Source organism: Acomys minous (genome assembly GCF_964271855.1).
Source record: "Acomys minous genome assembly, chromosome: 17".
NCBI lineage: Eukaryota > Metazoa > Chordata > Mammalia > Rodentia > Muridae > Acomys > Acomys minous.
In genome coordinates, this window is record NC_140500.1 from 35,580,354 (window position 1) to 35,598,435 (window position 18,082).

Consider the following 18,082-nt stretch of genomic DNA (forward strand, 5'->3'; position numbering starts at 1 on the left):
CTGTTGCTGCTTCTGTTTGCTATTTGCTCTTTCTGCTGCTGGTGCTGTTTGCTGTATTGCTGGTTGCTGGTTGCTGGTTGCTGGTTGGACATATCCTAATGAGGAAAATCAAATTTGCCCCAAAGGAACTCAATGTACCTAATCAACAAGCGGTAGTCTTATGATATCAACATCCCTTCCCCCCCCTAATATTCTTTCTCTCCTATCTAGCGTTGAGGGGTTGAAAGGGATAAGGATGGTATAGGCAAATAGGAAAAAGAACCCAATAAAGTATCAAAAAGTCAGGCTACAACATCTTCTGGTACCTGGCACCTCATAGGTAGGTAAGAACCATCAACTTTCATTATGCTGTCTTTCAAACTATTACTGAAAACAAACAAACACTGCCTTGCAGTGTTTGCTTTGCTCTAAAGAATCTGTCCTCTGTGAAAGGTATAAGCTCATAGAAAACTACAAACTTGGCCTTAGCTCATTCAATTGATGAGTTCTCAGGCCTCCAGAACATAAAAAGTACAACATAAATATTTGTGCAATGTTGAAGAGTGACGAGGCTAACCTTGACAATATGTCTTAGTTTAAAAGCATCATTAACATTCATAGAAAATGATGCTATTTAGAATCCAAATCCATGTGCTCTTTGGTCTTAATTTTACCATGTTACTAATCTCCAATGACTTCCTGCACAGTGTAAATGAGCACCACTACTGTTTTCATCTTTCTTTCCCACAACCCATCATACTGGGTCAGGTAGGGTGAAGCAAACGATGCAGAATGTCCTCCATCATTAGCTTGATAGTTCAGTGACCCATTCTTGATAGCAGTACAGAGTGGCCTAAGGCAGAAGGGAACAAAAAAATGTGTTTAAAAAGTGAATTAAGTGTTCCATCTCCCACAAGAGACTATTTGTACAACCATAGTAATCTCAGACATGTTGAAGTACAGGACAAGTTGCTCCAGGGCAAATTTATGCACATACCAGAGGAATCTCTGGATATCCTTTGTGGTATAAGGAAATCAAATGTCTTTATTTTAAGGAAGAAAAAGCCCAGTTTCAGAAAGGGGAAGCTATTTGTCTAAGGTCATATGACAGGTCAGTGAGGAAATGGGGCTGCCAAATACGGACTAGATAGCTTCCCAAAATACATCACCATTTGGGTCATGATACAGATAAAGATGATGGACTGCTGACAATTGATGATGATTGCTCTATTGTGGAACTATGATGCATGGGCTGAGTTCAATGCACTAATGCATTTTATCTCATTAAACCTTCTGTCCACTTCATTAATTCTATTAGTTACTATGTAAGAACAGTTAGTGGGAAAACAAACTTGGCAAAAATCACATAACTAGTGAATAGTGAATTATCATACTCTCCTGTCCCGAGCTAAACATATTTGAAACAAAGGAAAAAGTGACTAAGGTTTTTACTTACTCAAGTCTTACTTCTAGAAGATAATGAACTAGCAAAAGCAGGTTTTTGTTGTTGTTGTTGTTGTTGTTTTTTTTTTTTTTTTTTTTTTTTTTTTTTTTTTTTTTTAGTGTATTACCTGTGTGGTAGTCTGAAACATTCCTCATAGGCTTAGTTATTTGAATGTTTGATCCCCAGTTGTTGGTGCTGCTTGATGGAGGCTTTGGGAGTGAAATATTGTGTGTCACTGAGGGCAGGCTTTGGGGACTTTTGATCTGGTCCCACTTCTTGTTCTTTGTCACTGCCATCTGTGTAGAGCCAACTTCCTGCCCCTGCCACTGTGACTGTTGCTATGTGGTCCCTGCCATGATGAGCTATTTCTCTGGAACTCAAAGGCAAAATACAATTTTGTCTCCTCCAGTTTGCTTTTGTTAATGATATTTTTATGACTGTAGCAGAAAAGTAACCAATAGACCTTGCCTCTTAATAGTTACTTCTAGATCTTACCTCACTACCATGTTATAAATCCTCTCCTGTTATAGCTAGTTTCTTAACCTTATAAGACTAACCACAATGTCAATACTAAAAGTATCAACCATTTTCGGACCTTCTCTCTCAAAGCATCATGAAGAATCTTTCAATATTATATTCTTATTCTTATGAGACTAATAGTCTGATAAGAATTCAAGCTCTCATTGCTCCTGTGGTTTTTGGAAGACACTTGCAGAAGTGAAGCCAAAATCCACATACACTAAAATTTAGAGTCTGTCTGACTAATAGCCCTTCACATCACACTGCTACTTCACAATTTAAGTCAAATGTACCATCTTTAGAAACTAGCCCAATTTCCCCAGTCATCCACAGAGGCTCTGCTTTTTAATACCATCAGATTACAATAAAGTATTCTTCAATTTACACACACACACACACACACACACACACACACACACAGAGAGAGAGAGAGAGAGAGAGAGAGAGAGAGAGAGAGAGAGAGAGAGAATGTACTCTCTTAACAAACATTTATTGAGTACCTAGTACCTTCCAGATCCTCCACTGGATATTAATTTAAGACTATATATCCAACAACTCAGGCCATAGAAGTCATTTAATTAATATTTATGTTTAAGTAGAGGAAATATGTGAATTAGAATGCAGAAAGGTGAATGGATATGTTCATAAAACAATTTTATTTTGTTGGAATAAGCCAGTGATACCCAGTATTAGTCTAGGTAGAGACCCGCATAATTATTGTGGGAGTGTCAGCTAGCAGGAGGACACAATAGAAGGTGAGTCCTGTCCCTTCTTTTCCTTTTAAAAAGAAGTTTCAGACCAATAGTTTGAGAGAAGAGGTTCTTGTCAGCACCTGGTCACTTATTAAACACAGTTCCAGGTTAGTCTGGAAACACACTGCTTTTCTCCTATTCAGCAAGTCTTGAGAGATCAATTAGATCTTCAGTATTAATTCATATTGCAATTGTGGCCTCCTCAAAGTCTGTACAGATATGATTAACAGAATTTCAGGGAGGCTTATAAGCCTCATCTATCTCTTTCTCCAATGTACATGTCTAATGACAGCTCTATTTATTGTTATGGAGAAACACCCAGAGATAGTCACAAAATCGTGAAGGAGAGTGCTCGCCAGGCACTAAGAGGATATTGCCAAACTCTAAAAGGTTTATAATTATTCTTCTTTGTTCCTTCCTCCATGGCTATGGAGAAGCTACACAGAGAACTACTTTAGATATGTTCTCCCTCTCTAGTCTCTTACACTCAGTGATCAATGGTGTTGAGAACTAAAAAAGGTGTGTGTGTGTGTGTGTGTGTGTGTGTGTGTGTGTGTGTGTGTGTGTGTGTTGGGGGTTGTCATTATACTAACAGGTCTTGATATCCATGCCTCGAGCAGATATGAGGAAACAGATCCACTCATCTCTATCTCGTTTTTGAGACTAAATACAAGAATCCAGAATTAGTACAATTCACCCTTCTCACTCAAAATTGTGGTTTAAATAAGGGAATAGTCACACTGATAATTAACAACCAGAAGGGAGATGGGGCAAGTGAGGTCCTTACAGGTAGCAGAGCCTTTCTGGTTCATCTCAGATAAGCATAATTGGGAGGTTAGAATCCATGAAAAATCAATTGTTACCTAGGAAACATCAGGCCAGTGGCTTCCAGGTCCTTTATTTGGATAACTTAAAGTATGAAATTCCTAGACAGTGGGAGGATGCACTTAGAAAGGAATTTTATTATAGGCTTACACAAAGATTCATAGCCTCTGTTTGGATGCAGTCAGTGAAAATGGCATTGCTATCTCCAAAGCAAGCAAAAACAGAGATGGAACAATCAGAAAACAGGGATTTCTCCAGCTACTCAAAGGAATGGTGTCACAATAGTAATGGTGGGCCCCAAATGTAAAGAATAATGGACCAGCACACTGGTCCTTACTTGTCTGAAGCAAATATTCCTGGACACGGATAATGTGTAAGTTCATACTGACAAAAAAGCAGCTACATTGAGTCGTAGCCACCAGGACAGTCATAAAGTAACACTGGATGGCTTTTTCTCTATTGCTTTCTTGAACACTATGAATAGACAAAGACTTTAGAGTGGGTATATGGAGCCAGAGCCCAGCACCAGGAATGGGTTAGACTGACATCCATTTTAGATAAACAATGTACATCCCAGATTAGATAAACTTGCTTTTGTCTTAACCAATATATATGCTCCTCTTTCGGATCAAAATTAGCTATTGTTTTGCTGGTCAGGACTCTGCTTCTGTCAGTAAGTCCTCAGAGACATTTTACCCTGGGCAACCCTAGACCCATCTGCCTCTTTCTGGTGACACTGCACCCAAGAACAAGTGGTTATTGTCCCCCTGGGAGTTGTGAGAAATCCCTGCTGCCTCAAGGAGAACTGGAAAGGGTCCATCAGCTGGGAACACAGAGCACCACTTGAGCAAGCCATAGGAGAAGCCACCAGAGACAGACACCCCAGAGACCAAGTTTGCCTCAGAACCTCAGCTACAGACACTCCCTGGTCTAGCTAGTCACTGTGACATGGAGACAAGAGAGCGAAAATGACCTTTCAGCCAGGAAAAAGCAAAACTTCAAGATGGACAACAGATAAGCAACAGCCAGGAGTGGGGAGAGTTCACAGGTACACACCCCAGAGAGAACACGATGGGGCTTTTGGAGCTGCTGGAAGTTTCCTACATCACAGTTGTGGTGGTAAATATGCTGTTCTATGCTATTGTCCAAATGCAAAAGGCCTACATAGTGAAGAAATGAATTTTACATATGTCAAAAATTACAAGGACTGAATATACAAACAGACAATGGTGACCGCATAGGTAAAAATGACTCATAGCCTGTAGCATCCTACCCTGTAAATCAACTCTATCTATCATCAATAACACAGGGAGTTGGCCTGGCAAAACCCAGACAGTCGTCGCTCACGAATATCCAGGGGACTTAGCAGTGACGTCAGTAACCATCAGTCCAAAGTAGACAAGACTCCATAAATAACCGGCAGCTTTCTAAATTTTGTCCAGAATATGCCAAAGAGATGGTGCTTCTCGGACAAACAGGATACTAGCTGATACTTATCCAGCCTTCAGCTTCTCGTGCCCGCAGCCTCCAATGCAGACGTGAAGGCTCAGCTGTTTTCTTCACTCTTAACACTTTCGGTTCTTGATTCTCTGACTGCCAGAAGCTCAGAAAGACTCGCCTTTATTTTTCTCATTTGTTGGTCTTTTTTTTTTTTCTTGCCAAAAAAATTCTACATGTTAATAGCTAGAACTGCGTTCATAGTTCTCTCCTAGCTCAATGGAATCACCAGCATCCAATCCTCTACATCCATTTAGAAGCAAGCTCGCCCACGGGGAAGAATGATTAAGGGAAAAACAGCACAAAGTCACCTTTGCCAGTGAAAATTCTAACTAGTCACTATGAATGGTTCACTGTGGCTAAGGCAGAATGCGGTTCCTTTTCAGAATGGGGATTCGAAACTTTTAAATTGTTTCAATATACTCTTGTTGTATCGATTATCCAAATTCCCCTGTGTTGTAATTCATTTGCTGCTTGGATAAAGAGATAATGTGAAATTATTAATGTGATTTTGCCATAAATAATTAACTTCATCATGGGAAAACCTGAGGAAGTCAATTTTTTTAAAGGGACTTCTAATAGTAATTGATATTTATCTCTTCTGTCTTTATAACTATTAAAAGCTGCTCATAACACTTATTACTGTCACTAGTAGAAAGAATATGTAATTCATCATAATATTGGATGATTTATATACAGATTGTGAAGGGGGCAGCTCTCCTCTTTGCCATTCATAAGATGGAAAGTTTCCAGTGAACCACTCTGCAAAGATTTCTATTCAAGTACCATCTTATGTTTCAGCACAGAGGAAAGGGATTTATAAATCAAACCCTCATTGACGTGACTGGATCCATGTACTATTTGATATCAGATGAGTAGATATTTTGTTTCTCCTAAGGTTTTGTTGTTGGTGGTGGTAGTGGTGGTAATGGTCTATTCAAGAAATATAGACCCTGTATATTCATGAGAACTTAGGCTTTCCTAGCCTTCACTGATAGCAGAGCACAGACTGGATTAATCTACTGCCAATAGCCCATGTTTGATTGTCCCTTGCCCTCTTTGGGCCATGAACAATCTCCTGTTCCCTGAAATGTTCACCCTGTAGCCTTGTGGGAATTCTCCACAAGTGTGGAGAAACCAGAATAAGCTACTGACTTCAAGTGTCATGTCCTTCCATCCAGCCCTGTCTTCTGCCTATGATGACACTGGAAATAATCTCAAGGCTACATCGTAGGTAGAACCTGCTATGGGTACCAACACACATGCAAAGGGCAATTCATCCAGTCATGTTCCCTCAACTCTGATTCATGTCATATGCCATGTTCTTAGTATGTTTCTGCCAAAATCCATGTGTTGAATCTTAATACCCATTTTAAATGTATTTATAGAGTGTTAGTGAACGTAAGTTGTCTGTGACATCTGCTACTAGTACAATAGGTCTTTAGCAAAATACAGACAGTGCAACTCATTGTTTTATAGCCTATATATGTAATTTATGATGCTGATTGGACAGCTGCCTCACCACATGCCTCTCAGAAAAAGATGCAGTGTTTCTTCAAACACACCTAAGGAAGTGCAGCTAAAAGACATTAAAATAAGTGGCTTAAAAATCACAGAAGAAATATCTATTTGAGTCTAAGTTAGGACTCATCTGTCAGCAGAACACTTTATTCCATGTGTTATAAAATCTCTTTCAACCGAAGAGCTCAGGTGAGGGAGAAAAGGCCTTGAAGTGTGCAGATGCCCCAGGATTCTTCCCCCCTCCCCCTCGCACCTATTTAAACTTCCCAGGTGAGGATTGAGGAATGTGATAAGCTTTTGCACAAGAAAACTTAATTCTCAGACTGTCTAGCTAAAGCAAGAATCTGAAGGTAATCTCTAAGCGGTTTCTAGAGTAAAGCCTTGAACAAGTTTTATCTATTTCTTTAATTAAGCAGAAAATTCTTAATGGGGGGAGGACTTTAGTACCCTTACAAACCATATACAGCATTCAATAAGGTAATTTTTCCAAAGTCTTTGTTACACCTTAATTTGCCTGATGTCAGACTGGTTTTCATTTTAATGTAATTTTAGAAAAAAAATGTCTATGCCATTAAACCTGGTATAAATAACGTTTATGCAAATGAAACAAACTGAATTCATTCTTCACATGCTGGTCCCCCTTGGAAATGACCCCAATGGGCACTTTGTGGCCATGAACTAAATCTTAAATGCTCCAATACTAAAAGGCCTGGTTTACATTCTGATTTGTATTATTGGAAGTGAATTCCCTTTTCTATGCTCCAGTTGTCTCTTCTGTTTAAAAAGAGAACTAGATTAGTCCATCTCAAAACTTCCATAACTCAAAGCTGGTAGCATAGCATTAAATGTTCAATGCAGTCTTTACTGCACAGTCCACTAGGTGGCAGTGGAGGTAACTCGGCAGTCCTCATGGGATGGGGGTGGGTGGAATGCCTAAAAATGCAGCACAAGGACGCTGAAAAACTGGTTTAAATATATTCCCAACATCTCACAGATCAGGAAGCTGAGATTCAGAGTGATTTTGTGTTGCATTTTACATTCTTCTTAAATCTGCAACACAAAGATGACAACTCTGCAGTTTGTCGTCAGTATGATGGAGATGACTGTGTACTTAGTTGTGCGTTCAAAATGAGACGGAAGAAATGGATGATGCACTAACTGCAACGCCCGACACTTGACACATGCTTACTGCGATGTACCTACCAGATTTACTAAAGAGTAAACAGTGGAACTGAGAAATTACTTTGAATATACTTTCTGAAATGTCTAACTCATAAGAATTTTTAAATGATTAGTAATCTGCAGGAGACCTCACCATGTCACATTTGTCACTTTTGTCACTGGGCTTTTCAGCGGAGCCATGTGCCTCCTTACTCGAGTTCTCTCTTCCCTTCCTTCCCAGTCTTCCTGGAAGACACAATTGCTTTCTGATACATGTGGTTTTGAAATTCACAACTTTCAAACTTCTGTACTCAGAATTACAGATATCCACTTTGAATTCCATGTTGTCTGCTCTTCTAAGCATTAGAACTTGACAGATATCAAAGAGATGAGATACAGTGGCCTCAGGAGGGACACTAATAGTAAACGTAAGATTTAATGTCTAACCACACTGTTCAAAGAGCTCTCTCTGTACTAACAGATTTGACTCTTCCCAAAACCCCAGTGGTGTGAAGTGGGCACTATTACAATTTGCTTTTACAAATAAGAAAACTGAGGCACAGATTGCATGTAGATGTTTAATCTGTTCCATCATATCATGTGATATTTTCAGAACTTCAGAATACTTCTTATATTCAAAAAGTGTAAAGGGGGCAAATTTATCATCCTCCTATGAAAATCATGCTCTCTAGGACTCATTGGAGAACCAAGGCAAGTGGTACTATTTAAAGATCACTTCATGGGCCAACATGAAAAAGATGAATCAATCTCACAGCCTCCCAGCTCAGCCCTCTCGCAACACTTCCACAGGCTTTCTACTTAGTTAATTTCTTCATGGGATTATTTATAACACTTATAAATCACATTAAGATTATGTTATAAAATATTTATATTGTATAATATATTAAAATTATAAATCTTTAAATATATTAAAAGTATAAATCTTTATAATATTTAATAAGCTTCTTACAGCTGACTCATTTTCTCATTGTTTATGATAAAATAATGAAAATTAATCACCTCCTCATAAATGCACTTTTTCAACTCAGTTCAGTTAGTCAATGCTTGGATTTTCCACAAATCCTTCTACCGAGGCCTAATTACATCTTTAGATAAGGCTCGGGTCAAACTCACTCCTCTAGTTGGGGACTGTGGAATATGCCTATAATCCCAGCACTCAGGAGACAGAGGCAGGAGGAATGCCACAATTTCAAAAACCAACCAGGATTACTCAATAAATTCTCCCAACCTGAGCTAAGTAAGACTGCATCAAAACCCAAGTCAACCTCAAGCCACAGCAACAAAGAGAAATTCCAACATCTATTCTTAATTTCCATGCCAGAGTCTCTTTGTACCAATTTATCAGATTACCTTACTGAGAGATTTAAACTTCCTTGGAATGGAAGTCAAATATTATACCACTGTGTTTTCTATGGTGTTCCTAAAGCCAAGTTGCATCTTGATGCTGACGAAAAGATTTAGGAACCTATCATTCAGGGATCTTATCTCGGCCTCATAGTCAAGAACTCTCAGCAACCAATACATTTCTTGCTAAATGTTCAAGGAAACTTGGGACAAACTGATGTGATGGATAAGCACAGCAAGACTTCTTTGATTGGAAACAGGTTGTTCAGTTTAGCAAAACACCAAATGCCCCCTACTATGTATTATGATCATTCCACTGGAAACACAAAGGAAAAATATGCTTCCCAGGGCCAGGCATAATAGTGTTTTCCTGTAATACCAGTGCTCAGAAGGCATAGACAGGAAGATAACAGGTCAAGCTACTCAGAGCAGTCTAGTGAGATCTTATATCAAGGAGACAGAGACAAGGACACACTCAAATACACAGAGGTGAGGGAGGAAAATGAGAAAGGGGAGAGATGGAGGGAAGGGGAGGGACACACACACACACACACACACACACACACACACACACACACACACAGAGGGGGGGGCTAAGAATGGTCCAATTCTTTTGAAAGCTCAAATTTTGCCCCCCAGTGACATACCTTTTCTAACAAGGCTCTGCTTTCTAATCCTTCCCAAATAGTTCCATCCACTGGAAATCAAGTATTTAAAAATATGAGCCTATGCAGAGCATTGTCATTCTCTCAACCACATTCCACTCCCCAGTTCCTGTAGGCTCATGGCCATATTATAAGGCAAAATCAGTTAGTCCAACTTCAACAGTCCTCATAGACTTTCACAACTTCAATGTGGTTTAAACATCTCAAGTCCAAACACTCTACTGAGATGCAAGGGAAATTGTAAAACTGTGCGAAAGGAAAAGGAAAAGGCAAAATATATGCTTCCAGACATAAATGGGCACAAAATACATATCAACATTCCAAATGAGAGGAATATGGGCATAGTGAGCCAAAGTAAGACCAAACCCAAAAGAGTAAACAAAATTCTGTAGCTACATGTTTGATGTTCATTCACTTAAAATGGCTCTTTCCTTTCAGCTTACCTCCTTGCAATACAATTCCCCTCTCTTAGCATGGTTCCACAACATGTCTGCATCTCTTCTTGGCAAATGTGTCATGGTTTTGGAATTTTTAAAAATGCTGCTGAAATACTTAGTGGAAGTCTACAAAAAATAAGATTGCCCCTTTACTTTAAAATATCGCTTAAAAAGTGTGAAAATCATGATAGACAAAATAAATAAAAATACATCTGTAAGATATCCAAGATATCCAAGATAATTTTCTTTTTGTAAGGACCAGGACAGAAATCTTTCCTAATTATAATAAAAGGAAATACCAGGAAAATGATCTGGCATCAACTATACAAAAAAGTTTCAGTATTTTCATACCAACAAATAAATCCATACAAGCTTATGAGAAGACATTCATGACGTATCACAGATAGAGGACAAGTACAAAGTGCAAAGTAAAACCAACAACAGAAATGAAATATGGATGATGGACATGAGCATCTGGCTCTGAAGAAAATGCAGCTGTTAAACACATGAAATAGTCCTTAACCTTTCTTTTAGAAAAACAACCTATTTGTTGGCATGCTAAATCAGAACATTTATTCAACCCCATGTCAGCAAGGCTGTAGAAGAGGATATTTATTTGTGGCTCTAAAAGAGCAACTTGGTTTACCTTTGTGGTCAGTGATTTAGAATTTTATCTATATCTGCCAATGTTTAAAATATGCATCCACCCATCAAGGCATCTCTTATTAGGAAATGGGTAATAAACAGATACATGTTTAGAGGTATAAGATATCATCACGCTATCTATAACAACAAAATCCTAGAAACAACCTAGCATTCATCAGCAGGGAGCAGCAAAATTAATTGCACCCACATGTTTAAGTAACTGGCATGTTCAAAAGAAGGAATTTTTGTAGCTCCTGAAATAGAAAATTCTGAGATATATAGTTACATTTCAAGGACTAGGGAGAGACACTACAGAATATATGCCAGTGTTTCCTTTAAAGTCCTTTAAGTAAAACAGAATATCTTCTGAATGGAAAAGTATAAGAAACTATTAAAATTGTTATTTATATGGAAAAGAAAAAAGTTCGTAGTCAAAGTTTGGAATGGATTTTGTATACTTTTGGCTTCTCATCTGTACTTTCTTACCTTTCTGCATTAGCAATGCATATTGCATAAAAATGTTAAAAGGCAGTAAGTAACTAGGATGGAGGAAACATGTAATATTAGCATTTAATTTTAAAAGGAAGTGATTGTTACTAAGCATGAGTGTAGCTTGCTAATAAAGTATCCTCTAGCCTGTCTAAGGCCATTGGTTCCATGCCTAGCATGCCAAAACATAAAATAATAATAATAATAATAACAAAACAATTTTCAAAGGCAAAGAAAAATAAAACTATAATCTATATTAATCTTAAACAAACCAAAACTTTCATCAAAGGAGGTTTCCAGGGATAAAGTGGATATCCTATAGTAATGAAAGGATCAATTTTAGAAGAAATATGCTAATTTATTTTTTATTAATTAATTCTTGTTACATCTCAATGGTTATCCCATCCCTTGTTTCCTCCCATTCTTCCCTCCCTCCCATTTTCCCCTTATTCTCCTCCCCTATGACTGTTCCTGAGGGGGATTTCCTCCCCCTGTATATGCTCATAGGGTATCAAGTCTCTTCTTGGTAACCTGCTATCCTTCCTCTGAGTGCCACCAGGTCTCCCCCTCCAGGGGACATGGCCAAAGGTGAGGCACCAGAGTACATGTGAAAGTCATACCCCACTCTCCAGTCAACTGTGGAGAATGTCCTATCCATTAGCTAGATGTGGGTAGGGGTTTAAGGTTTACCGCCTATATTGTCCTTGGCTGGTGTCTTAGTTTGAGCGGGACCCCTGGGCCCAAATCTGCCTATCATAATGTTCTACTTGTAGGCTTCTAGGACCCTCTGGATCCTTCTACTTTGCCATTCTCCCATGCTTCTCTCATCTAGAGTCCCAATATGCTAATTTCAATGTGCATACAACATGGTACATAAGCTGATGGAACTACTAAGTGAATTAGATGAATCATCTACAAGACTCAATAATCTTCATTGAGTAATTGATACACTAAAAAGACAAAAATATCAGTAAGAATAGAAATGACCTGAACCGCATGATCTCTGAACTTCGTGTAACAAATAGTTACTGAATAACACATCCCATACCAGCAGAATACAAATTCTCCTCCAGCTCACAAGGAATATTCCCAAACACGGACCATATTCTAAACCATAATATATACTTGAAAAATGTGCGTGTTTATACATTTGTGAATATTAAGTGTATGTATACAAGTAAGCAGACATATTAACGCAACCATGGGGAGGTCAGTGGTCTGTTAGGTGTCTTCTCCCTCTGTGTGCCACTTTATTTTTTGAGGCAGGCAGTGAGCTGCACTGGACCACCTGTCTGTTTACCCTGGGACTGCAAACCAGAAGCATGCCATCATGCCCAGCGTTCTATATTGTGCTGGGGATCCAAACTCAGGTAGTCCATGAGTAAGAAGAGACAAGTGCATAACAGGAAGCACTTTACCAACTGGAGATTACCACTGAGCCATGTCCTTAGCCCCTATGTGCACAAATTTGAAGCACTACAAATTTGTAAAAAGTATATTCTCTTTCTACAATGTAATTAAAAAGAAATGACAATACTAACAGAGGAGATATCTATTTGTAGATTAAGCATAATTTTAAATAAGTCATGGGATAAAAATGTTTGAATCCCTTAATTAATGAAAATAAAATATAAATTACTAAAATAGAAACAGAAGCAGGGAGGAAATCTATAGAAAATGTAAGAACACTAAAAAGTCATGTTCTGACCTTTAAATGTAGAAAACTAGAAAAATGGGTTCATCAGTTTAAGATTAAGGTAGACAGAAAACAAACAGAAAGAAATCGTGGACCTCAATGAAATTGAAAAGGGAAAACCACATATAAGCACCATGAGTTGGAAAATAGCATGTTTCATAGAAATATAAATAAAGTTGATGAACATCAATTGGACATAGCCAAACTAACAAAAAAAAAACCCCACAATATTCAACTTGTCAATATGAAAATAAAGACAGCTCCTCATTATAGAGCTCTTTGAGATCAAAATGACAATAAGGAAGTAATTTTGTTGAGGTTTGGATACACAATGCTCACCTTCTGCCCCCATCTCCTGATTGTAAATATTTAGTTCCCTAGGTGGTGGTGCTATTTTTGAGAGGTGTAGAAACCTTAAGAGTCAGGGCCTGGTGTGTTGGCACATGCCCATAATTTCCTCACTTCAAAATAGGAGAACTGAGAGTTCGAAGGCCACCACAGGCTGCACACCAGTCAGGAACATGCAGAAAAAAACCACCAATTCAAGTAATAACAACAATAATAGCAAGTACATGCCAAAATAATAATAAGGGAAATATTGTGTCCAAGTTGATTCACTGGTTATTTCTACCAAATATGTGAGGGAAAAGTTATATCAATTATACATAATCTCTCCCCACAAATAGAATAATGCTTCCTGATATTTTTCTGAGAACAGCATGTCTAAATGCTATCAAACATATTACAAGAAAAGAAAACTATTGGACATTATCTCTCATGCCATGGCCCAAAAGGCAAAATTCTGTAAATAAGATTAAAATTGACAAATGAAATTATACTTGATATCTGTGGGTGGCTGGTTCCAGACTGTCCTGCGCACAACCAAATCTGCAGATGCTCAAGCTCTTGAAATAAATGTCAGAGTACTTGCGTGTATCCTTGAGCATCCTTGTGTATGCTGCATCTCTAAATATAATGCCTAAGACAATGTAACCACTGTGAAAATAGTCATAACATTGTGTTATTTAGGATTAGTGACTAGGGAGGGGATTCTACAAACTCAGATCATTTTTTTTCTCAATATTTCTAATGTGTAGTTAACTTTATGACCCTAGAACCCTCAAAGTGGAGAAGGCTACATGGCCGATTCTCAACACTCCACACAACCAAGCAATCTGCCGAATGAAGACACAACCTACAGAATGAGAGAATGCAGTTGCAAGCTATATATCTGGTAAGGACTGAATATCTAAAAGAACAATGAATTCAGCTCAGTAGCAAAAAGTACAACTCTGATGAAAAAAAAAATGGACAAAAGGCCTAATCATTTCTTACTGGGTAGCAAAATTGCATAGTGAGTAAAGGTACTTACTGCCAAGCCTGACAGCTCACACTAACCCAAGCTCCACCTCTAGAAAAACCAGTGGCATCTTTGGGTCTTTGAAAGCATGTGCACTTATATACACAAGTACATGTGGACACACACACATATACATAATTTTTAAAAGAAGAGACAGAACAGGACAAAGATCATCTTATTACATCCGAACACTTGTTTCTAAGGTCAGAAATTAAATGTCTAACCCTTTGGGGCCGTTATATCAGAATAAAATAGAATGGATTGTTAGTAAACATGATAAATACATTCCTCAAAATTCTGATGTCTAGAAGTCCACATCTGAAGATCTGGCAGGGCTTAAATCTTTAAAATCCCTGTTTCTGGTACATAGCCATTTTCTCATTGAGTGTAACATGGTATAGGGACAAGAAGGTGCCTTAAGGTGTGCTTTAGAAGAGCACTGACCATGTTAATAAGTACCGTACATAATGCAAGAATTGCCTTTCGAAAGCAGCAGCACAACATCATACTGGAAGTCCTACCTAGTAAGAGAAGACAAGAAACCAAAAAAGATGAATTGGTAGGCTGTAAAGGCACAATTCATCACAAATGACATTGCTTATTGGAAACCCCAAACAAACCAATAAAATTTGATTTGAAATAATAAAAAAGAAGTGTGGATGGAGCACCAACCTACCCACAAAACCTTCAGCCCAAAATGTACCCTGCCTACAAGATGTGCAGGGATAAAAATTAAGCAGAGTTTGAAGCAATACCCAGTCAATGACTGGCCCAACCTGACACCTGCCCTATAGAAGAGTGCCAACCCTTGACACCTATTAATGACACAAAGCTATGCTTACAGTCAGGAACCAAGGATAACTGTTTTCTGAGAGGCTCCACCCAGCAGTGGATCAAAAAAGATCCTGAGACCCACAGGAGGAGCTCGGGGACTCTTGTGGAAAAGTTGGATGATGGGCAAAGGATAGAAGTGGAGAGACAAGAACTCCTTAAGAAGATGAACACAGTCAACTGTCCTACGCCTATGGGGACTTACAGAGACTGAAGCATCAACCAAGAGCACGCACGGACTGGACCTAGGCCTCCTACACATATGTAACTGATGGGCAGCTTGGTCTTCATGGTGGTCCCCTAACCTATGAAATAGAATTTCTCTCACATGGACTCTGTTGCCTGATTTTGGATCACTTCCCTAACTGGGCTGGCTTGTCTGGCCTCAGTGTGAGAGGATGCTCTTAGTCCTGATGCAACTTGATACACAAGGGTAGCTTGGGGGTGTTCCCCTTTTCTGGGGAGAATGGAAGGGGGATGGGGGAAGGAGGAAGGAAAAAGAGCCTGGAGGGGTGGGACCTCCCAGGAGGAGAAGAGGAAGAGGACTGAGATTCAGATGTAAAGTGAATAAATATTTTTTTCAAAAAGGAGTGAACACAGGTCTTGAGGAAGACACAAGTTTGGTTTCCAATACCTCTTTCAGACAGCTCACAGTTGCTCGTAACTCCAGCTCCATGGCACCCTTTTCTGGATTTCACAGGCTCCTACACACATGTGTGCATATTACACCACTATACACACATAATTAAAAATAAATATTTAAAAAATAATCATAAGTATGTGGTAAACAATTTATATGTTAATATTTTAGCAGCTATATTTGTAATTACTCCAATACACAATCTACTAAGACCATATATGCATATGCACCTCTCCCCTCTCTCTCTCTCTCTCTCTCTCTCTCTCTCTCTCTCTCTCTCTCTCTCTCTCTCTCTCCACACACACACACACACACTAAAAACAATAAATCCAAGAGACCAGAAAACTGTAACTAGGGATATAGCATATGAAAGTCTGTGGATTTAATCCTGCAAAACTATAAATAAAAAAATAAAAACTCTCTAAATAAGTTTAAGAAAATTAAACAAATAAAGTCTAGCAAAGAATCTCGCTTGTTGATTGGTTAAAAGAATCCATGTGATAGATGTAGCATCACCGAATAACCCAAGAAACACAATATAGTAATGGAAACTTCTCTGAAAAGAGGAGTGAGGAACATTACTCTGGAATTCTCTAGGTCTGAGAAGATGGCTCAGTGTGTAAGGTGCTTACCCTGAAAGTATGAGGACCTGATTTCAGATTTCTGGAACTCACATAAAGCCAGATATGGTAGCACATGGTTGTAATCCTAGTGCTTCTCTGGTGAGATGGGAAGTGGAGACAAGAGAATCTCTATAAGCCCATGGACCACCAAGCCTCCCATGTGACGGCTGAACAACAGAACCAAAGACCAACATCTGAGGCTATCTTCTGACGTCCACAAACATAATATGACAGGTGTACAGCCACACACATACTCACACACAAGAATGCCAACACCCATCATGCAAAGCATTTTACACTTATTCTCTCCTCTCTCTCTCTCTCTCTCTCTCTCTCTCTCTCTCTCTCTCTCTCTCTCTCTCTCTTCATTCATATACATGTAAGTATTTAAGAAAGAACTCTATTGATTTATTATATTATATTCTAAGCACAAAGAAATTTATCACAAACAATTTATCCAAAACAAAAACAAAAAACAAGGAAACAACTTGAGAGAAAAGGCAGGCCAGCTCCGGTACTTCTCACAAGCAACATGCATGAGTGTGAACTGGGATTGTAAAACAGAAAATTTTCATTCTATACCAGAAAACTTTAAAAATGAGAAACTGGAAGGAAAAGACTGGAGGGAAAAAAGCTTTCATTTTCAAAAACCAAAAAACAACATTTTTACATATATTTATTGAGAAAGTGTGTGTGTGTGTATAAATAATATCTTTAAAAATCTGCTATAGTTCCAATTACTTAATGTCCTCACAATTTCTTAATCTTAGAAAGATTTTTAGCAATAAATCAGATTATCAAAATCTCTGAGTATGAATGTGTATGAATACAAATTAAGGATTATCTATAGATTATTTCACTGCTTTTGAATTAAAGTATGTGTCTGTATATTGAATCAGGGATGTTTTCAAGGAAAATTAACTTGTATCATGTTCAAGTGACAATAAAATCACTGAAGATGTTTTAATTACTTGAGTGCAAAATTTGGACACACCAGATATGGGACTGTGATAAATATTTTATATTCACAGTCAAATACTCCATTCTGCCATTAGGATGCAAAAGCAGTCACATATGGTGTTTAAATAAATGGTCATGTCCTTGTTTTACAATAAAACTTTATTTTCAAAATTGTCAGGCTAGATTAGACATATAAATGGTATTTTGGGGCATGTTCATGCAGAAGTGCATACATTTGTATCCATTAAAAGGAAACACTCAAACATTGCTAATTTCTCTCTAAACATTGGTGATAAAAGTTAATTATGAGTATAAGCAGGCTTTATTGAAAAGTCAGAAGAGTAGGGGATATTTTGATGAAAGCGAACATTCCAAAATCACACTTTCAAAAACTAGAAGCTAGTTAAAATTAACTTATCTGTTTCTCATTACAGTGCCTACAGGCTTATATACTTGAGTTTACACTTAACATCATACCATAAAGAATACTGAAAATAGTAATATACATACATATGTATATATGAACCTGACTCTTAACAGTTTCTGCCATATAATTAGTTATCTCAAGACTTATTTATTGATCTCCATCTCTTTTATTTGGTATTCTACCTTAGTCCCCATGTAATGCTGAGATGATCGTTTTATTCTTAAATCCTCTTTCAGATCTCAGGCA

At 38.1% G+C, this 18,082-nt stretch overlaps 1 protein-coding gene across 3 annotated transcripts in view; it reads right to left on the bottom strand.

Annotated features, from left to right (window-relative positions):
• Positions 1-205: 205 nt before the first annotated feature.
• The window catches only part of LOC311588477 (uncharacterized protein), a 170,875-nt gene continuing 152,998 nt past the window's right edge, over positions 206-18,082 (bottom strand). For all 3 annotated transcript variants that reach the window (XM_084766154.1, XM_084766153.1, XM_084766152.1), the window contains 2 exons: positions 4,576-4,679; positions 206-832 (listed from right to left, as the gene is read on the bottom strand). In XM_084766154.1, coding sequence (XP_084622280.1) covers positions 785-832; positions 4,576-4,679 — 152 coding nt within the window. In that variant the 3' untranslated portion in view covers positions 206-784. The remainder of the gene's footprint in view (positions 833-4,575; positions 4,680-18,082) is intronic.